At 41.7% G+C, this 23,726-nt stretch overlaps 1 protein-coding gene across 3 annotated transcripts in view; it reads left to right on the forward strand.

Annotated features, from left to right (window-relative positions):
• Positions 1 to 414: 414 nt before the first annotated feature.
• LOC105254832 (nucleolar protein 4-like) overlaps positions 415 to 23,726 on the forward strand; it is a 60,208-nt gene continuing 36,896 nt past the window's right edge. For 2 of the 3 annotated variants that reach the window (XM_011263756.3, XM_011263757.3), the window contains exon 1: positions 415 to 1,744. In XM_011263756.3, coding sequence (XP_011262058.1) covers positions 1,700 to 1,744 — 45 coding nt within the window. In that variant the 5' untranslated portion in view covers positions 415 to 1,699. Of the gene's footprint in view, positions 1,745 to 11,373; positions 11,392 to 23,726 lie in introns of those variants that run through there. The other variant, XM_025406589.1, reaches the window with a different exon arrangement.

Consider the following 23,726-nt stretch of genomic DNA (forward strand, 5'->3'; position numbering starts at 1 on the left):
AGTGGGGAGGGTCGAGGGGGAACCGACGAGGGCGAGCGAAGCAGGAACGCGAAGGAGCGAGAGGGAAACGGAGATGAAGAGAGAAACGACCACGTTGAGGAAGAGGGGAGGAGGGAGCGAGGGGGGTTGACGCGCTCGAAGAGGGCCGCTGGGGAGTGAGAGAGCGGTGCGGGTCGTCCAAGTACCGTGGCGAGGGGATTCCGCGGGAGAGAGGGAGGAACCGACGGAAGGGGGATGAGTTGACGGCGAGTGAGAGAGTGGGGTATGGGTGAAGCGCGGTAGTGGTGTGAGGCTCTCTACCGTGGGTCTGGGGTGAGGACACCGGAGAAGAGAAGGGAAGGGAGGGGGAGCCATGTTGAGGCGTGGAGGCGGCAGCGCAGCGGCGCGAGGAGAAGAGGAGGTCGTCGCCGCGTCGCCAGCCGCCAGTTCGCCGTGAGCGTTCGTAATGCGAGGACAGTCTGTGATCGCATCAGCGAGCGCGGAGCACTCTCACCTCTCGCTTTAAACGACACAGAGAGCGAGCGAAATACGGAGGCGACAATCGTGCGGTCGATTTCTCTGATCGACGATTCCTCGGGAAGCGAGCAAGATCGGGCAACCAGGACGCGAAGGCTTCTCGGCCTCTCTTTTTTTTCGATCGTGCCGTCAAACGGGCGCCGTTCTAACTTCTAAACACGAGGATTCGGAGGATCGCCAGCTTGGAACTTGGATTCCGTTCTCCTCTTCGAGTTTGTGAAAGAATTCGACACGAAACAACTATTCGTTCGATCGGAGTCGAGCGATTCGACGAGGTGTGTTTAATCCGAGTGATTCAGAGTTCGCGACGAATCAGCTGATCGCGATACCGTTTCATCGGTTTAACGGACTTTGCGGAGCTGCCTTGCGCGCACCTCTTCAATCGTGACGAGTGAGAAACAGAAACAATAATACGGACAGCTGAGTAAGACGTGCGCGAGGGGGTGTAAGTGAAAGAAAGGAGGCAACGTAAAAAACGGTGAAAGAAAAACAGACTTTTTCTCAGTTCCAAGTGTTCGGACATTCTTCCGGTTGTTCCGGCTGCGCGTGGGCTTGTTTTAATTTCGCGCGGCGCCGACACCTGCTACAACTGCAACAACTAACTGCGCGGGGGGGGGTTTTATCGCGGAACTTTCGTGGCGCCGCCGTGTGCCGTGTAGTGTGCGCGGGGTGAGAGCTTGAAGTTTGCGAGCGCAAGGTGGGACGAAGTGCAACCGTGTGCGCGCGCGTGCGGAATAAAGAAAGAGAGAGAGAGAGAGGGACAGAAACGAAACACGATACTCCGAGAAAGTTTACTCGCGACGTGCCGGTCGCACTAGAGAACACCTCATTCTCTATATGCGAGAGTAGGATCGTACCACGCGCCAGAGGAAGCCGTCAGGCGGAAGCGAAGAAAGGAGACAGAAGAGGAAACGGTAGGGACGAGAAAGAGAGTGCGTCACCGCGTGCACTCGTCTATCGTTGTCGCTCTCGCGCTCTCCCCTCCCTCTCCTCTCTCCTCGCCTTTGTGTTCCTCGTGATTGTCGCCGTGCCTTCGCCTATGGCTTGTCAGTAGCAGAGAAAAACAGACGGAAGAGCGAAGGATAGAGAGACAGGAGGACAGAGGCGGACAGGCCGATAGAGACCGTCGAGGCAGATATTTCTCACCAAGGGGGAACAGAGGGGGCATCCCGGCAAACTGAATATGTCCGCCAAGCGAAAGTCCACTGCCATCATGCAGCACCACAAGGTGAGTCCATAATACATACATATATACATACATACACACACGCACACAGAATAACATCCAGACGTACGTTCATATCGCCACGTGATATATCGGTACTTTTTCACCGTGAACGAGAGAGAGTGAGGCAGCTCGCCGAGTTCAGTTTAGATACACGGATAATGTTCTTCCGGTTATCGGCACAAAGGAGAAAACGTTGGACCACCGTCGAAATAATGAATTGTCGGGTTCAAGGTTAAAATTCCTTTAAGCGAGGGGGATGTGCTCAGGTAGCGAGAAATTTCTCTAATTTTAACATTAACCTCGACGATGCTAATTTATTTCTCTCCCTTTCTTCTCCCCTACCGCCTTTACTTCTCCCGATGATGCGTGACGAATGATGAATTTTTCCAACGAAAGCTCGAAAAGCTCGGAAACAACCGCGCGTTCCGTTAACGGAACTCGTTACTACGCGCGTGGAACCTAATTTTTTTCGGAGCGCGGGAAGATAAACTGTGGAAAAGTTTTAATTGAAAGAGTTGTGTAAATCCCGGTGCGGCGGCGACGACATGATGAGGTGCGGTGAAGTGCGCAAGCCGAGTTCAAAAAATTGTTCTCGTACCGTTTGTATTCCGCGCTGAGCTCGGTGTTACACGCGCCAAATTACTCGAAATGCGTCGTGCAACGCGCTGTGCTCGTTGCTTCTCTTCGACTTTTGTACCAGCTCGCTCGTCTAATTATAATTATATATTTGCGCGCGATACGAAAGGGAGCTCTCGCGCAATCAAGAGAAAAAATGATTTTTCATGACGTAAAGAGCGACTCGTAATAATAAAGTCCGTTATTTTTCTATAGAACTATTATTCCGCTATTTCCGCCTGCGTTCTATAATCGATAATTTTTTAGCAATAAAAATATCATCCCAGAACTTCTTTTTCTCCCAAAATCGTCAAATAATCTATTATTAAAGTTTAATTAAAACATCTTATATAATAGCAATTTAATAGAAGTAAATAAAGGATATCAAAATATATCAAAATCATTAGAACATAATGAATTTTTCTTCCAATCTACAAGTTTAATTTTCCCTATTTAATTTTTATCGATATTATCCACTTTTATAAGTATAATTGTGCGCATATCGATAATACTGTTATACATTAAAATGCACGCTTGATACGCACGTGGAGAGGTCAGCGATCGTCTCTTTAAGTTCGTGTTCGCGTATCATAATTTCCACTTCTTTGGAATATCATCGGAAATATCGACGGACGATCATCGCGTGAACCTCGATGACACACGTCCGGCGCGAATCGCGCAATTCAATGACGAACTCAGTTGGATCGCACTTATCTCGTGACTTTTTTTCTCCTCGATTGTAGCAACCGAGCTAGATTAGAGCCACGTATCTAAATGATAGATAATCCCCGGATGGTATTTTCGCGGCGAGAAATATGCTCCCGATTCGCGCACGTGCTCGCCGTCCGCTTTATTGCCTTTGATTAATTACGGGATACATTATTTTCATCTTGCCCGAACATTATGTAAATGTAATTTATTCTGATAAACTCTTTCGTAGTCTAAAACAATAATTCGATAATGCATATTGTGAGGTGAAAAATAAATTATTTGTAATCTTGAGTTATTAAATACAATATAAAATGACATATAATATAATAGACTGAATAATAAGATTGAGGAGTTAAAATAAAGGAGATTTTTTTAAATTTAATATTTTCTCTCGTAAATATGCAGTTCTCTCGAATATTTTTGTAAAGAAATAATATAATATATAAAATTAATATACATATATAAAAAAGTAAATTTCTAAAGATATCTGCCGAGGGCGGAGCTAAAATGAGCAAAAATATAAAATATTAAACCTAATATCTGAAACATGCGTATTCTTTGTCCTCCGTTAATCTTTGATCATATCGCGAGTGTGATTAAAAAACAGCGCATTTATCGGCTGATAAAGCGAAAATCGGCGCAAAAAGGGACCAAAGCGTCCGTAACTGAAACGAATTACACCAGCAGTACGTCTCTTAACAATTTTTCGAATATCCGTCTATGCGATTTTCAGAGTGATAATATAACAGCCGTCGAAACGCGGTTCCACGACGAGCGGGGTCCGATAAAAATGTGAGCGCATATCGAACACGCCTCGTTAATTTATCGATCGACGTGCTCGGCGCAGTGTAAATTGCTCCCGATGACACCGTCCGAATTATATTCCTTTTTCATGCCGTTACTCATACCTCTGTTTCGATTCCCGTCGCATATTTATGTTAAATATGCGCTTATCCATTTTTTCGCACTTCATATTTATGCCAAGGTCTGTTTTGTCTGATAAACGCGAGATATGTAAAAGAAATCATTTCTCTATACGAATTTTTCAATCAATTAATGATCTTAAAAAATAATATTGAAATAATTTCTTGTATATATAATTTTATTTCATCAAAAATCTCAGTTTTTTTTTATTATTAGATTATTAAATATTATCTTTATATATCAATAATATTTATGAAAACATCACGTAGAGACTTAAATTTGCGCCGAGGATATGTGGAAGCTTACACATTACCATGTATTGCGAAATATGTTGGGACGAGCACAATATCAGGTATATAACGAATTGTAACCTTTGAAGTTTCGTTTAAAAAACAAAAGTTATCTTTCTCGCTCCTGGAACATGGTCCGTTTGTCGTTATACTTGAAGGCTAACGAGAAAGGGATGATGAAAGAGTGAGGGCGAGCGCAGAAAAATAACATATAAGCATGCCAGGGAGCGAAAACAAAGTGTAAATACTAACGGATGTGTGTTACCTCCGACGAGCTAGATCGATCGGATCAGAATCGAACCGCGAAAGTCGAGTCGAAGTTGAGGCAGGTTCGGGATGCCTGCACGCGTCCTTCTTCTTCTCTTTCTCTCGTTCTCTCTCTCTCTTTCCTTATTTCACTCGTTTGTCCTCGTCGTCTCTCTTCGTCCTTCCCCCTCTTCTTCCATTGCGGCTGTCCCGCTCTACCGAGGTTCTCCCTCTCACAAATCCGTCCTTTCTTTCTCTCTTGCGCTTTTCTTTCTCTCCATCATGTGCCTGCCTACGCGGCTCTCGCTCTTTCGCGGTCCAACAGGTTATATTTTTCCACAGCGGCATCTCTTCCTCCCCTTTCTCTACCCTTCGTCGGTAGTATTCTTTTTTTTTCTCTCTATCTTTCGGTCTTTATTCCCCTCGGGCCGTCGTACGCGTCCGTTCTTTTCTATCCTGGCACATGTTTCCGTTTCGTCGTCGTCGTTGACGATGACAACGACGGTCTCCTGTCGCTGCGCTTGCATGATGGTAAAATCTTTTTTCCTCGAAGTCGACCTATCGGTGAATTTAACCCTTCAGCCGTATCCGGGAATTTTTCCGATCAAATCATGACCTTAAAAATTTCCGACAATCTTATAATATTCGTTAAATTACTTTCACTACTGAAAAGAATAATACGCAAAATATTAATTTTTAATTTTTGTCGTAAATCGTAAACTTCATCTACCATACTTCTCAAGTAACGACGCATGGTGTTGATTAATAGCCGCGCTTTTTGCGAATAATTTTCAGAAGATTCGATAGTAACTTGCTCCGCAGCTGGTAGACCAGCTCCCGCGAGCGAGGATAATTAACGCCGTAATTAAAACTCACGTTACTTGTATTTATTTTTCATTCTATTAAATTGCGACAAATGATTTAAGCGACATAGGGACCGCCTACACACACGCGAGCAAACACGACTTACCGAGCAAAAGTAAATATTGTATCGCAAAAGTGCCAGAGGGAAAGGGGGGGGGGAGGATATTAATTCGTTAAAAGCATTCCAGCGACAAGTATATTTTCGCATTTTTTTTTCTTTTTTTAATCAGTATAAGTGCATCCTTCGTCCCTCGCGCGCTAATCTAGCTCGACCATATCCACGTTCGCGACCGTTAGTGCATGAAACACCGCACGAGCCGCACCGCAATAATCACGTTATAATTCGCGTCGAATAACGGCTATTCAATTAAACGCTTCTTGGACCGGCGATGTATATTATCGGATGAAATCGAAGATCTCTCTCTCTCTCTCGCTCCTCCGGTCCCTCCGCTCCGATCAATCGTCATTATTCACATATCGTTATATTCACGCTGCGCTTGTCATGTATGACGTTCAAACGTTAATCAATTCGCTTTTTTTGGCGGAATAGCTGAAAAATTGGCCGTCGAAATAACTGATAATATATTTACGCCATCTCTATGGATAAAGGTGATAAATATTTTTTGCTCGACAGCTTGCATAAATAAAAAGAGGACATTATGGTGTTTACGAATTTTTGTTTCCAAGATTAGAAATTCATAAATTTATGAAACGAGTATCAATTAATTTTTAGTTGATTTATTTGTTAGTCTTTGCGAAAATAGATAAACATGTAATTTACGATATTATATAATAGCTGGAATAAACAATCACATTCACCTGAAATTCACTTTTTCACGACGGAAGGCACGTGGAATCATGGGAGCGAACGCTAATGGAGCGTGCGATTCTCTCATTAAGAGCCTAAATTATGGAGCGGGGCCAGTAAAGGCCTGAGGGCCCGACGTATGTAAGGCGCTTTCGTGCGTAACGGTAATCTCGTCGATCGAAAGAGGACAGTCCTTGGATCGATATTTATGTTCGATCCAGATACATTTTCAATACACACATATTACTGATTTTTATGTTAATTTTATTCTCATTTGAATTTTTTCTTTAAATTTCATTGTCGTTATTAAATTAAAACATTGTTTTTAACAGAATTGCATAAATATTGGAGTATTTATACGATGTTTGTATATGTTTAATGATCTAAGAAAGACTTTATGACGTTCTAACATTTTTAATAAATTAGAATATCGAGTTTGATAATGTTTTGGTGAAATTAATGTCGCCATTGTTTAATGCCATTGGCGAATAATGGCACTGCGGAATACAAATTGTGTTTTCATATAACGCACAATTATATCGTAATTACGCAATGTTATAATAAATCGTCGTCAAAATCGAAGGTAATTACCAATTACGAAGGTCGTTCAGCGTTTTGCGTTCTGCGGCTCGACGTATATATCCGACATCCCTACTCTTTTCGCAATTAATTGAAGCGTATATCGATGCGATCAGGTAAAAGGCAGTAGCGATATGTTTACCAGAAGTCTATTTATTTCATAGATTTTTTTGCGCCGATACTTTCAAATTGTAACGATTGCATTGCTTAAAGTTGATCACAATTTTTCTTTACTTATAATCAGAATTATAATTTGAATTATAATTTGAAAAAAGAAACGCATATTTTTTTTCTCGAAATAATCGATCACGTTATTGACAATAATTCACATTTGTGAATAAAGTCGTAATTAAAAAATTTTCTTTTAGATATATTATTGTTATTGTGATTGTATATATTTAAAAGAAGGCGATGCTTTTTTCCATTTTTGCTCCAAGGTAATTGCTACGCCTTTGTGAACTAGAAAGAACTAAAAATCTAGAAATCTGAGTTACTTTCTTCCGCTTAATCACAGCAGCATCGTTATAGCGCGTTCGCGACGCGGAAGGCAGAATGGCGCCGCGCTTTTTGCATCGAGAACATGTCCTCGTTACGACTGTCTCAGCACGATCGTCTAGTCTCATTGCGGACACCTCGATCGGAATTGGAAAGAAGCGGGTGGCGAGGAACAGGCTTTGTAGAGTTGGTGGATAGAGGGAGGAGAGGGAGCAGGGAGAGAAAGGTTCGTTGAAGGGTGCGAGATGAAATCCTCGTATTCCCACCGAACTGAAGGGCCAGTATGGATTTCTCATAAGATCAGGTATGCTGGTGCCTGGAACTACGACAATAAGGGTGCGCCCGTTCGGTATACTAAGCCGGTAGCAAAGTAGCGAGAGAGAGACGGAGAGATAAAAAAGAAAGAGAACAAATATGTGTTATGAAGAAGAGAGGAAGAGAATATAGAGTGAGACGGCAAAAATGCAAGGAAGGAAAAAGAAAGAAGGTAGAAGCACTTGGCTTCCCTTTCCCCCGTTTTCAGCTACCCCACGATAGGTCTGCCTTACCCCGTTTTAAAGCCGTTTGCCTGCCGCCGGTGTACAGCGCATTCCAAATATATCTGACCTAGGGTCTCTCGAATCCGTCCAGGCACGTTTCCTGCACGTTTTTCGAAATCTCTATTATGCGTATGAGACTTTGCATTTGTGTGTGTGTGTGTAGGGATCACGAAACCTAAAAAATCCGAGATACAAAAATGTAAATCGACATCCGGAATGAGGATCTTTTTGTTATCTTTAATAAGTTTCCGACCTTCTGATCTTTACAAGCCCTATCATATCTAAATACAACTTTTGTGCATGAGTTTTTTCTTCGATAATACTTTATTTTGTTTTAAAATTATATCGTATATAGAGTAAGAGAAGATACGTTTCTTTTTACGGTTCTTCGCTTCGACGATACTTTATTTTCTTAAATTATATCGCATGGAATATAAGAGAAGGTACGCGTTTCTTTCCATGGCTCTTTGCTCGTTATGTTCTTGCTAAACTATGAAAAGGCGCCATACTGTGCTTTCGTACCTGAACATCGAACGGACTATCGCCTTCGTCTTCGCCTTTTACAGGCGGGAGACATTACCCCGAAAATGGTGTGCAGTATGTTCCAAAAGTGCATTCCGCGGTAATGCACTCGGCCACGCCCCCACGTCCTTCCTTTACCATGGCCACGAAGATTTCTCTCTGCTCACGTTCAGAGATCGCCTACCCTAGCACCCGCCGTGCTTTCTTTGTACGGTTATTTTTATCTTTTCCTTCGTGAAGCCAAGAGAGAACGGTCCGATATTACCGACCCCGAAACAGTGTAGCAAGAAAGAAGGAGAAACAAAGAGAGAGAAAGAAGGAACGGTACAACGAAAAATATTTATGGCAACGGTCGATAAAATTACAGCAAATTTACACACTTGATGGTTGGCTTTTGCCAAACTTTCGTTTTCTTTTAATTGGCGAGCTTTATTACACTCTGCGAATAATTCTGAAAGAACTCCAAGAGAAGCTCGTTATATTGAAGATTATGAACTTAAGATGTGAGACTTCGGCTTTGTATTTTAATTACCGATGATCTCCAGTAAAGTGGGACGCGTATATTCAACTCTGTTATTTTTTAATGTTAATGTCTCACGGAATAAAAATTCATTAATCTTTTCTTAAGACCAATACTGTAGTCTTTGTCTGTTAATATCGGCCTCATTAATTCATCTACTATTTTCACACATCTCTCTCTCTCTCTCTCTCCCCCCCTCTATATATATTTCATATCTCTTTTTATAAATTATTTCTGTAATATTCAACATCAATACATATTCATTTGATTAAAAGTAACTTAATTATCAAAGTTTTATTCAGGTAGATAAGATTAGATCCAAAATAATAACCTGTCAACAAATTTCGACAAGGAAATAACTCCAAGTCGATCGAGAAATCTCAAAAATGTTACTCGTGCATATGTATGTCAGAATAGGTACCGCGTTAAATCGTGGAAAGAACCGCGCAATCAACGCGGCAAAGTCTTCGAATTGTTCTCTCGCTCACTCGCTACGCTCTCGCTTCCCAGCCGAGCGACCGACCGATCAACTAACCAACCAACCGGGAATCACGTACTGCGACACGAATCGGAGGAAATGGAATTTCCTACCAAGTCGTCGGCAGGCCGAGCAGCCTGATGATGGGCTTATCGACGTCGCCGGCCTGGCCGTTCGTCAACTGCTTTACACGGGCACGAGCGCTCACGCACGCACGCACGCACGCGTTGTGTGTTAGGCGGTAGGCGTGTGTGATAGCGCGAGGTGATGTTTGTTGCTAGCCGCTGGGTGATTCAGGGAGTCATCCGTGTCAAGGTACACCGCATCGTCCGCGACGTCCATATGCAACATTCTGTATTCTTTTTACAACCATCACGTGCACACGGACCATACTGTACGGGCACGAGTATATACATAGAACGCGCGTACGCACGCATGCTGGGTCGTTGGAGGGACGAGAAACGAAGAGGGGGAGAGAAAGAAAAGGAAAAAGAGATAGAAAGGAGCAAGAAAAGAGCGAATGATAGTCGGGGAGAGGGGACGATAAAAAAAAAAAAAAGGAAAAGAAACCGCGGATGCGCTCGTGTGCTTTTTATCGTTGCGGTGCTCTCTCGGCGAAACGAATGTCGGTGCATGCGTACGGGCACGCATGTACGTATCGTGTGCGTGCAAATGTGCGCGGACGACCGGCGAACACTACCTCCGTTATGCGTGCGATTACGTACTTTCGCGATTTCGCTTAACCCGCAAACGACTTCTGTGCGGGTCGGTGCAGGGCAATTTGAATCCGGTATAGCAGTCGCGCGTGCTTAATAACGTGCCGCTCTACGATCTCTATCCGGTTCGCTTTCGGATGCATATCGATCTTAACGATAGCGATTTGCTGCGAAACGATCAAGTCTGGTATTTTCGCAGTGACTTTGTGAATTATTCACGAACTCGCAATACTTGACACATTTGAAATAAACCCGTTGCAGTAAAGGAAATTTGAAAAAATTGGGAAGTAAATATTCTCTCTTTTCTTAAGGGAACTTCAATTTTTTATTGCAGTACGAAATTTTGCAGTATAAATTAATTTTTTTACGCTTTTTATTTCATATTTATGTAAATATTTTATGTATATATCTAATGTATAATATATAATTTCTATTATTGTTAATTTATTATTGATTCCATATGTTTTAAGAGGCGCAGAAAAAATCTTTTGGACATAGTTAAATAAAATTTGTATAAATTATCTATAAATGAATTAAAAATAAATATAAAAGAATTGAGAAGTTTGTCAAGTTGAAAAAAATAGAAAAAACATTTCCATAAATTTAAATTGAGTACTGCTGAAAAATAGTTTAAAGTTTCTCTAAAAATTATTAAAAGGAAAAAATTTGTATGTATTATGAAAGATACTAAAAATATAAAAATGCAAGTCGGTCCCTTTATACTTTCTAGATTTAACTTGCGTATCTCAAAAACGAAGGTTTTTACATATATTTAACCGTTAGTGCATTTCATATAACAATGCTTAACGAGCTTTTCTTTGGACTCTTGGATTTAACTCTTATTGTTATTTTCAAAATTCCACACACAAAGGACTTATTTTATGGAAAGAAAAGGAATGTTTCCTTCCCTTTTCAATGAATGTTCCCTTCCCTTTTTCGTGAATGTTCCCTTCTCTTTTCCCTTTTTCTTTTCAATTCTTTCCAAATACCAAGAAATATACTAAAAGATCGTATGATTCTCGGACCAAAACTGGCCCTTAACTATTTGATCAGCCTTAGTTCGCAACTTGCTGCAAGCCGATAGAGATGTTAGAGTCGGGTTACTAAAGATAGACCTATTAAGAAGTAATAGTTTCAATCATTGAGTGAAATTATTTACACTTCGAGATAAAGACATGCGACACTATTTGAATTATTGACAATGATTTTCGGTCACGTTTGCGAGAGTGATGAAAATGTGAGTTCCCTTTATGTGTCGAGTGGGATTAAAAAAGGAGACGAGCATTTGATTCATTTTGTTGAGGATAATCGAGGGACATTATGTTACCGATATTTAATTCGTAAGTATTAAATGATATAATTGGATTTTTCAAGCATTTTATGCAAATATAAAACGCCGTAAAATTTCCGAAATAATAGAATATTTCATTAAATAAAATAAAGTAAAATGTCTTAATTTGTTCGGTATATAAAATCTTGTAGGAAACTTGTTGGTTCTTTAATTCGAATGATCTTAAATAATCATCGATGACTGAGCGATACGACTTTCTTATCTGTGAGCGGAAAGATAAACTTAAATAAAACACGAACTTGTCCTCATACGAATGTGAATGTTTAAACATTCCGTCCTGCATCGCGTGAAAAACGAGGCATCCAATCTTAACTCGAGAATATCTCGGGAGCACAGACGTGATCCTATAAATTTCATGCTTTCCCAGTCTTCTCACCATCGTTCCTTCCCGCTGCGATGCCAATCAAGCGCGCTCGTAGATCGCGCGCGACGTGAAAGTTTTACTCGTGATTACCCTCCCCGAAGTCAATTAACAGCGAGTGAATTCGTTTATCGTCGGGTAATCCGCGGTCCCGGACCTGGGCCAAGCGAAGGGCTCTTGAGTGTGCGAGCGTGAACGCGCGCGCGCGAGAACGCTGCAAGTTAATTCCGACTAATCGACGTAGGTTCGTACTTCGTCACTAAGGGTGGAGAAGCTGATCCAAAGATAGGCACGAAGTCAGGGATCTCTGGCATCTCTTTACCCTCCTCCTTCGTCGTTCCCTCTGGTTTTCTCCGCTTGCTCTTCTCCGACTTCGGCCCGACTCTTCTCGGCGTAATTAAATCTGTCCCTGAAAATATCCAGAACCCCAGTCGACCGGATTCGCCGATTATCCCGAAAATTGACGATCGTCTGAATCGCGAGACCGGATGCGATGCTCCGCTGGTAATTATACCTAACCCCGTGGATCTCATTATTCATGTACGTAGATACGCGGATAAGTCTCGTGGTTGCTCCCGCCTCTTCGGGACGTAGCGAGCTAGTCTGAAGTAACTGAGACGATCCGGCAAATTAGCCGCGAGACCGTCTGGAAGGGCTTCAAGCCGAATTTCAAACCTACCCTACCTCAAGCTACGTAATTGACAAGAAATATGATATTGACATATCTACTGTCTCAAAATTTTTCTATATAAATATTGGCGTATATAGGAGAGTCAGTAATAAAATAAAAGTATCTCGTACGGTGGCTTTTCCGATAATCGATAACCCAAGTCGAAGCGATTGAGTTGCGCGATCGTGGCCACATGATTAATTTATGAGGTAAAGGCGAGAAACGGGGAAGATACGGCGTGGAGATATATCGAGTTTTTGAGCGACTTTAAAACGCGAGAGACAAAGTTTCTTTTTCTCGTCGCGAGACGCTCCGATAAGAAAAATCGATGCGCGGCGAGTTAAACGTCGCGATGCATAATGACTGCACTTTACGCGACATTTCGTATGACAGTCGTAAACGCAAAAGAGAGACGAGAACGGCAATCGTCCAGTTCGCAACTTGCCACCCGGTACTAATGTCCAGACGTACATATATGTATAATATATATGTGTATACATATATACATGTATATGTATTCGTGCGTGCATATATGCGCATATACCTGTCCGATTCCGAACAAGGGAGCGTACATAGGGGGTTGGCGGTGGCAGGCTACATTGGGGGTTGCGGTGTCAATAATACATCGCGCTCTTCGTATATAGGTGACTCGCCAGCGTTGCACCGATAGACATTTGAGCTCGAACAAGGAAGCTAATTAAATAAACATTAAGTATTTCGAGAATACGATGCCTGTAGGGCTATTTTTGATATAAGATATGCATAGGGCTTGCTAAATTTTCATGAAAATTCTTTTTTACATATTCTCCCTGATATTATCGAAATCAAGTGTACGATCAATTAGCGAAACTTAATCAAAATTGTTTTAAATGGAGTCGCATATAATTATTATTTCAACATATCTTTAAAATTAAATATCGCGTTTCTCTTTTCAGTGAGTTTGTTCGGCGAAATTTTACCGTTTGTAGCCATCGCGTCGCGTCTTCTCCGCGTGACTACCTCGCGCTGGTCGAGTTTATGGTCTCCACCCTTCCATCTCCCGCCACATCACACACGTGCGCTCAATGTATGTCCGTTCAGGCCTCTGCGCGGTACATATATTAGCACGTACCGTACCATATATGCGTGCACGATACCTACGATCGTACACAGGCATGCGCAGGCCTCGTGTGTGTGATATATGCCTTGGCTGTACGTGGCGCTTGAGTGGAGTTGTGTGGTGGACGGGTGGGTGGCTTGTGCGGGCGAGGGTAGACGATAGTTTATTCAGTGGATTATTGACGGGTGGTGTGTTCGGGTTCTCTCTCTCTCTCTCTCTCTCTCTCTCTCTCTCTCTCTCTCTCTCTCTCGCTTGCTCGCTCGCTCGCTCGCTCGCTCTTTCTCTTTCACATACGGACACATATGCGCATACATTCCGTCTCTCTCTTTCTCTCTACGTAGTTACGTACGGCACACTCAAAATAGCCCCCGGTCAACCCCTGGCGATGGCATTTCAAAATATCGACCTTTTTGAATTTAACGCGCGTAACTCGATACCGTATATGCGCATACATCGATACACGCGACTCGCAGAAACCGACTCCGATCGCGCTAATGATGCCGCGGGCATCGAGTGTTCCCTTTCTCATTTGTAATCGAACGTTGGCATGTCAACGTTCTACATTGGCATTCGGGAAATGAAGAGGGTTGGTTTGTATCCTAGGAATCCCCCTATCTGCAGAAATTTTCGCAAACATATCACCATTACAAAATGTGCTTGCACGACGATTAAAGTGCGGATCACTCTTTCACATCATAATGCGACTCGGTCATTTGGTAATTTCGAAAGTCAACAAAGTATAGCAACTTTTTCATCGATCGAGTGTTCTTTGAAAATAAAAATACTGCGGGTTTGTGAAATCAGAGATAGAGAAATACGGGATAATTAATTTCAATTCGTCGACCGCGTATATGGAAGCAGACGGCAAGTCTCTAGTTACGGATACCCTACTGGGCTCTCTTTCCCCCTGCCGTCTCACCTACACGTACGAAACGCGTGCACGTGTTTACTTGCGCATTCGCGTGATATCTCGCATTATCAAGGTGAGCCGACCGCCGGGGCGGAAGGGGAGAGAGAAAGAGAAAGAGAAAGAGCAGCGCGCTTTTTTTTCTTTTCATCCGGCCGTCGAACACACACATACCGTAAGATATGTACGAGAAGCAACCGCGTCACGATATACGTGCATACACGCGCTATCCCCAGACTGGGGACCTAAATACACATGAGAATTTACACTCGCGCGCCTTGCCGAGTTGATAGAGATGGGTCCGCGTAATTGCCGGCAGCCAGGCGCGGTGTTAGCGACCACTTCCGGTTCGCGTATCCGCTCCTGCAAACACCTTCCTTTCGCTCAAAGTGCATCCGAAGCGAATGCACTGTGCGGAATCATAAAAACAGACGAGGTCATTCGTATCTCTCGATTAGAGAATTTTCTATTGTCGCTTTACGCGTCTCTTAGTTGTTAAATATAAACAAGAAAATAATTTGACAGAGTCATAGTTTGTTGATACAATAATCTGTTGCAATAATTGCTTGCGTAAAATTAATAATTTGGAAATGTTTTTCTTAAAATATAAATCTTCGAATATTATTCAAAATTACTTCATAAAAATCATAGATGCGGGATCGCACGACTGATAAATTATTTCGCGTCGATTCCTGGCGATGTCGATCAAGGATCTTCGTGTTCACGTACGCGTACGCTTTCCGATGTGTCGCATTTAGGTTACGCGTCACGCCGCAACGAGGAGCGACGCGAAAAGTTGAAGAGGATATGCGGCCCGTATGCCGCATCTGTGTTTGGATGTTTGCACGTGCATATACACATTGCGGGACAACGTGCGCGCGCGGAGAAACGTGGAAGAGAGCTAACTACATGGAGTGGCGAGGTTTCGCGCGAATCGATGGCTAATAGCCTTCCCGCTGTAATTAATGCAACAAGTTGATACCTAACACTTATCTACGGTACGGTACGCTGCCGCGCGGCTTTAACGGTTAACCCACGACGAGTTTCCGAACGAGTATAGCGTGTGTATATAGTTCACGGTACACAATGACACGGGAGTAAAGGGCGGCGCAACCCTCGCGCCACGGGCGATTTATCAAATTGTTTTATCTTCCCCTACTAGGTGAGCTGTCTCTCTTCTGGTGGATGGCGTGGCGGATAGGACGTCACTGCCAATAGAGAGGATAGAAAAACGAGTATAGAGAGAGAGATAGGGGAAGGGCGGAAGGGGGTGAGAGGGAGAAAGCGGAAGGTGTTCGCGGAAGTACGCGGAAAACGAATATGTTTTTTGCAAACTCAATAAAAACGGGTGCGCCTGCTCGCTCTCTCCCTCTCTCTCTCTCTCTCTCTTTCTGTCTCTTTTTGGTTCTCTATCTCTGTTCCGGTTTTTTTCACCTCTTTCGTGATTTTTTCCCCAACTGCGCGCGGAATTGGAAAATATTCGCTACGGTATTTCGACACGAGCTTTCCCCTCGCAGCATAGTTATGGCTGCGCGCTTTAATTGATATTACATATCGCGCGCGTCGAAATTTACCGGCGATAACTGCCTGTTCATTCGACATATATGCGTCCAATGTACTGCATACTGACGGGCACGCGCCAAAATTACGTAACTAAAATGAAAAAGTGTTGATGAAAAAGGACTCGTTGTTTTCTAACGCGAATGTGTGCCTTAAGAAATCCCAGCAAAGATCGATTAATTGTCGTAATTGTATATATAAGACGCGATGTGTAACATCTGTAGTATCTGCGAAAACATCAATGTATATCGAATCTTGTCGTCTTAAGAGCTGCCAATAATATCTGTAATTGATTTGGTAATATTGGTTCTAATCATCTCTTTGATGTGCATTAGTCGAAGATTCAAAAAGAAAAATCAATATTCATTGGAGCTTATTTAATTTGCTCAATTAAACTTGATTTAATTTGTCTAACATTTGATGCAATCGTAATTTATATTGAAATATTTAGAATATTCTTACCTTACAGTTTTTAAAATATGGAAGATTTCTAAAATAGTTGAATAGTTTACTTCAAGGAATTATAAATTTATATTTATAGTTGGAGAAATTATTGCAAATCAATATTTTAACATTTAAAAATATGCTTGTACGGCTTTTTTTTAAATATTATCTTCTTAAAGCTAATATATATTAATGTATATTCTCCATTCATTATTTATATTAAAGTTTGGTTAATTCTTCAAAATATCTTAATGAAAGTTTAATGAAAATATTGGATATATATATCATATATAGAAATATATTTGTATTCTCTATTCATCATTTGTACCAAGGTTTAGCTAATTCTTAGCATAATATCTTAATGAGAGCTCAATAAAAATAGTGGAATAATTTTGAAAATGTTCACTTAAAGTCAAAATTTATTTTACACACGACGCCTATTTAAAGGTAGTGTCCTCTTGAAAGCGCGCCAGAAGATTAAATATGCGGCCAAAGTTCCCGGGGAAGTCCGCGTTGCAGCCCTTTCATTGCGCCGTGCCGCAGTAAAGAGGATTTCGAAACACCTATAGACCAGGGGCTAACGTCGGATTTGGCAGGCTTCGCCGCCGCCGCCATCCTTATCCCGACGCGGGAATAAAAGCGCCGATTCAACCGTAACCTCGAAACTCGGAGCACACAATTAGCTAGTCGGTATACATCCACGGATGCCGCGGCCAATCCTTGAGGACCTTCCGTCGAGCATTAAATGCAAGCCCCCATTTTCGCGATGGTTTGAAAGAAACTAGGGAGAAGACTGAGAGGGAGGAAGGGGATGAAAGGAACGCGGGAAGACTGGTCCGTTTCAACCACCCCAAATGGGACTTTGCGCAAACTTTCTGGCAGGGACTCTCCTTCACTCGCTCCCCTCTTTTGCACATGCGAATACACCTGCAGCTGCGTCCAAGTCGACAGTTGGGAGGGGGGGGGGTCTCGCGAAGGGTTGGGAAAATACTGGCGGGGGAAAAGTAACGAGGGGTGGGTCACCGTATAATTACCGTTAATTGAATTCTTAGTAGCGCTCGTCCGATCTAGATGTGTAACGAAGACCTGCGAGAGTTTTCACGTTATTAAAAGGCGTACGCGATTATATATGTGGCAAATATTTTCACCACTACTTGCCTAGCTATTTTTCAGATTTTACATCTATATATTTAAAATTAACGAATTATATATAAAAATTATTTATTAATAAGTAATGATGATAAATTAACTATTAAATAAATTAAAAAAATTAATTGTCCAAATTCGAGCAAACTTTATCAAATTATGACGGAGAGAATTTCCCACACACCGTACATGTATTTAAAAATCAACCGAAACGCATCGAAAAAAAATGATTGAGTGTATTTTATCGAGGTGCGAGGATATTTCGGCGGGTGTGCCTCCTCGAACGCGAATTCGTTTTTTCTCGCTTGTGCTTCACCTATTTGCATACGCGCGTATAAACTATGCATTCAGTTGCGTGCTGGGTTGGGTCGCCAGCATTGTTCGCACTTAAGTAATGGTTATTCATCGCGAGTAATTCGTAGGGAGAGAGAATGTATATGTTTGTATGTATGGATCTGTAATTTGTGGCGGCGATTGAAAGGGTTGCGAACATTATCGAGTTTATCGTTCGTTCTTAACGATCGAAAACCGAAGCCACTGGGTCACCGAATTGCCTGTCGATAATTTTTAACAAATGACGCGAATAAGAATCGTGATACATAAAATTGAGTTGAATTTATAATAATACGATTGTGTAATTTGTTGAAAAATTTAGTTTATCGCGCATTTTAAGTTTCTGTAAAATTTTAAAATATAAGAAATATAAAGAAAAATGTATCGGTAGAGATATAATAATACTCGGATATTACTATCTTTCGCAACGGCACGAAAGCAAGAATGATAGCACTCTTGGAAATGCGATATTAAGGTCCATAAGTCATTTCGCAGGAGACTTTTATAATTGTTACGAATTATAGTTGTGAAATTTAAAACACAAAAAATATTTAAAAGCTTTTAATTATTTAACTAATATTACTTCTATCAAACTTTTAAAAATTCTGCCCAATATACAGTAGTTCATATTGATCGACGACGCTCTAGAAATTTGATATTAAAAGCAGAAATTCGATGTTAATAAAATTCACAATTCATTTTACCGCATGCTCTTTTCCGAGGGAGGTATTACTTTACACGAGCGATGCGTATCATAGAGAGCTTTTTGGTCATGCTAGGGAACAGGAGTTAAATCATTGAAATCTAGCGCGTGGAAACTTATTAATATAAATTGTAAAATACATTACATTCTCCCCTTTTTATACGCGGAGAGAATTAATATTGTTAACTGACTCTTCTATGCAAATCGAGATAGCAAAAGGTCACGGCTGCATGAAAAGAAAAAATTTAGAAATAATTTTTGACCCAGAATACGCTAGAGTACTCGAACATCGGGAGAACTTTTCGCTTTTCGAATTCTTATTTCGGTGTAGCGCAGCGGAGCAATCTCATCGAGAGTCAGTTTACGATGCGGTCGCGATGCCCGCGGCTCCGATCTCTTTCTCGGCGACGCAGCATGCATTTCGTTTCGCGAATGTCAGAGGTAACGTTCCTGGAAGTCGGTCTTCTCTCGCAGGAAACTCGCGAGACGATGCGCGACGCGACGGCGACCATGGAAATAAGGTCGAAGTGGAAGCCACCGGATGGTTGGTTCTTTGAGGAAATGAGAGATGAGAAGCTGTATGACGGACGCGAGCGAGAAAAATAAGAAGAGTTGCACCCTTTGCCATTTGATTGCGCGCAATGTACGAAACTGTTTAAAAAGCGGAAAAAGATGAAAGCTCACGTATAAAGAATGAAGCGTGTATCGAGAAGAACACAATCGAGCAATAATATCGAGTTTTATGTTGTAAACGATGATACCTTAAAAATTGATGAAAATAAAATCTCTATTTTATTTACAAAAAACACATGTATCTTTCATATGTGAATTGTGTTTTTTAAATTAGAGGGAAACATTTAAAATGTTTCACTTTGTTTTTTTTTTTAAACAAATTTTGTGGTTATAAATTCTGGAAAATGTTTTACGAATTTGAAATTCCGCATAAATTCGAATGAAAAAAAGTGAAAGAAGATGTACATCTAAGCTGTATAGTTTCTATTCCCAGAGACCTTTTATGTCGCCCTTCTCCGTTATTTTCGTGAAGGAATTCTGTCGATCTTACACCGTTACCGGAGATATACTTTTAGAAGCAACTGCGCGAGCTTGATCTCACGATAAAACTACCGTATCTAATCGCAACATTCTACTCTTTCACTCCGTCTGATCAATCTAATCGTAAAAACACATCAATCTCCGCCTAAACTTTTTGTTAAGCTATAGTCAAAAGAGTCATGTAATTACACGTTGAAAAGAATTTTATGACTGTCGTGTGTAATCAATTAATTTCTATTAACACGTGCGTCTTCTTTTCTTTTTCAGGTAAGTTCGAAAGACAAAGACTTGTCGCTCTTATTTTATGATCCTAACGAAACAAAGGTAAGATTAATTTATCTAATATAGAAGAAAAGATTTAATTGGACGTATCTATCCGCGCGATGCGTCAACCTTTAATCATCTCTGCCGCAGGCGCGATCGATATTTCGCAAGACGGATTTCCCGATGATCTCCTCTTCGTCGAATCTCCCCGTATTTGCATCCGTCGAATTTTTCTTTCGTCGTACAGCATGATAGCAGTGAAGTCATTTAGCAGGCTCGATAGAGAGCGCGGCAAAATTGAAAATTGCCATAATGCTGCGGTAGTTATGGTAATGCCCGGTAATATCGGTGTGCACGGTCATAGGGCGTGATTTGAAAGGGGATTTTTATGCTGAATTTTACCACACATCCACGTAAGTCTCGCACGAAGTATCGAACAGGTATTCAATTATCCAGGAGAGAGAGAGAGTAGCATAGTAATTCGCCACCTTCCCCTCCGTAATTCCTTCCACTCTCCGCTTTATGATCGATCGCCGTAATCATCGGCGCTCGTAATCACTCGATCAAAATTTGGAATCGATTTATCACCTGCATTAATTATTCGGAGAATCCCGTGTTCTTTCGTCGCTCACAATCTAAACTCATTTCACAACGAAATCGCGATCGTGATTATAAAATCACAATCAAACGGTGCCCGAAGGTCATAACTGTTCCAGAACTACGCCTTCGTTTCCCGCGCCCCGCATTTCAGTAAAATCATCAACATCTCTGTAGCCCCGCAGGTTTAATCTGGCAGCGGCGATTAATTATGCCGTGCGAACTGCGATCCTAGTGTCTTACTAGCGCGAGTGCATCAATCACGTTCCCGCGGTGCCGTTATTACGGGGCGAGCCGGAGATAACTTATCACGCCTAATATCATCGATCTAGAGACGCACCCGTGCCGTTTTGCATTTCGATTATGTACTACGCGCACGCCGCCCTCGGGCGAGCCGGGATACTCCGACCAACCCCATGGTAGACAACGGACGTTGATGCATGCTGCTACATTTGAGATGCGTCCGGACGAGACGCGTACAGTTGCGACTAATTGAAATCTACGATTGTGAACTTCGGTGTCGCCAAAACCAGAACGAGATGGATGCGAGGCATTACGAAGAAACGACGCATTAATATTTTCGCGACACTATAATTTAACACGACTTTGAATTTAATTAATTTCTGCATTTTTCCAACCAAATTAAACGACATTAAATGACAAGTAAATTTTTAGATTGAGCGTGAAATATAGCGTAATCCAATAGCGAATATAGAAAAATACATAGGTCACACTTAATCAGTGTTTCCATATAAATAATTGTGATAAAGAAATTATATATAAAGTATAGAGGAGACTATCTTTAATCTCTGTAGGATTTCCCCAGCTGGCAATCCATCGCGTGATCGCTAATTCCTAATCGTGTGTGTTTTGTCCGACTATACCTGGTATTGATTTATGGAGGAAATGGCACTACTTCATCCACAATTTGGAACATCCGCTAGTCATCCCGATTTCCGCCTGGATTTCCTCCTTGCATTCTGCTAATCATTATGTCTGTCACGGGATTCTAAAGGCTTTGCGTTAGCAATACTATCAACTATTGGCCGATATTACTAACAGTGCGATTAGTTCTAATCATAGTTTAAACGAGTCATTGTTTCTATTTATATCATAGTATTCTATGTGTCACACACATATATACAACTGCCGTTATAAAATTATTTTTATTCTAATCTTTTGAAAAAAATCATCGATATTCTTCTTAATACAAATCTCGCTTAATTAATTAAACTAAAATAAAACGAATCAAACTCGTAAAACCTAAAACTCATTTAATCTCAAGTTGATTTGAATTGAATTGACAAGACAATATTTTTGACAACATTTTTTTTGTATGTTTATAATAAATTAATTAAGCGATCGATCACGAGTACAAGTCCAAGAAATTCGATGAAAATCGATTACGATTACTTTGTCTATATAAAATGTCATGAAAAGTTTCTCAAGAGTCACGTAAATTGGTTAGCCAATATCTTTGTTTCTCTCTCTTTTCGCTGCGTATATATCTATACATATATGCGTTAGAGATGAAGGTGCAACCAATATGGTAGAGCGGCATCATTCAGCGTTTATGTCTCGGCTGGATCGCGCCTGTTAGATGATTATGCTCTTTAAGCACGTACTAACTTAACATCATGCGCGGTGCATCGAGCATTTTTCGAACACCAGGTACGTGAACTTGGGGAATGAAACGCAAGCCGAGCGTGATTTACGAGCGGGGGGATTCACGAGGAAAGTGAAAGTATTTTTGCCAACGCTGATATTTTTATCTACGAATAATTTAATATTAGAGGCAAAAAAATGTGTATGTAAAAAAATTTTTAAAATGCACGTCCTTCGCGAAACATCAGAAACAGATATAGATTGCGAGTTTTTCAAACGCTGCATTCCGATCTTGCATCGTGATTAAATGGAATAATTTGAATTAGATAGGATACGCGAAGCAAATTTAAATGACGTAAGGTTACCGCGTTTACAAGGGTATAATTAAGACGTGTTCGTTATGTAAATTTTCTCACCGCGACTTTCATATGCAGTTCCAGAGGAACGTCTCTACTATGCAAAAAATTACTTGACCACAAAAATCAACTTATTGACCGCGTCCAGTTTTTCCACGCGACTCTTACGTAAAGCCGTTTGCGTTTGATTTTAACGAACGGTGATACACTTGCCGCGCACTCGAATTTCTCGGCGTCACTCCGATGAAATGCGAGCTTACGAAATATTCGCGGCGTCGATCGTAAATCATACGCGTCTCGGCGCGTGTCCCGCTTGATCGTAATCTCCTAAGTGCATCGCCCTGTTGATTTTCGAAAAGTCTGCGGAAATTTTTTTTCGAGCAGCTTTAGCTCGGTAGCGCTCGACAACGCTCTACGCGGGAGATCGATACATAACGCGCCGAGACCCGAAGCCAAACCGTACGTGCGGCATAAAAGACAAGGTTAGCCTTGCAAGCGTATGCATCGGCACATGCATACGAACATCGCGTATATACACACATCGGTCTCCGATAGACAGCGCGCGTATTGCACATGGCATCGATATTACTTCACTTTATAGGAAATCCACGTTATCGCGCGTTATACACACAATCAAGGAGGGGAGGGGAGGTCTCGAGTGCGAGATACGCATTAAGGTATCTCTTATAACGGGTTCTCATGTTGGAACGCGATGCAACCTATGCACGGATGCACGTAGGTAGATGCATCCGTTCGCGTGCATACGGTGCGGGTGCGTGTGTATTCACGCACACGGACGATGACCGTACGAAAACTACAAACTACCGAGCGACGCTCTACACTACCGCCAGCAACGCCCACTCTCCTAAAGTTGCCAAGACCTCTGACAATGAGTCTCGACGCGACAGCGGCTCTCATTCGATAGCCGAACGGCAACAAAGCGAATCTTGGCAAAATCGATGATCCGAGAACGGAAGCGACTCTGAACGCTGTGGAAATGAGGTCGGATGCCGGTCTCTTTGGAGCGCGAACAAAAACCGAGACGCTTCCTACGTCTACGTTCCAATCTGCTCTGTGCATCTATTCCGACTTAGACCTTGTTCCGCGAGATTTGTACAGCAATTTTCATATTTCATGTAGACTTCCTAAAGAGACTCGATAGTCGTTTCACTTTCTCTTTGCGAGAGATACATCATTATTTTTATTAGGAATCTTTAAAAATCTCC

Source organism: Camponotus floridanus, unplaced genomic scaffold (genome assembly GCF_003227725.1).
Source record: "Camponotus floridanus strain SB8 unplaced genomic scaffold, Cflo_v7.5 scaffold15, whole genome shotgun sequence".
NCBI classification, from domain to species: Eukaryota; Metazoa; Arthropoda; class Insecta; order Hymenoptera; family Formicidae; genus Camponotus; species Camponotus floridanus.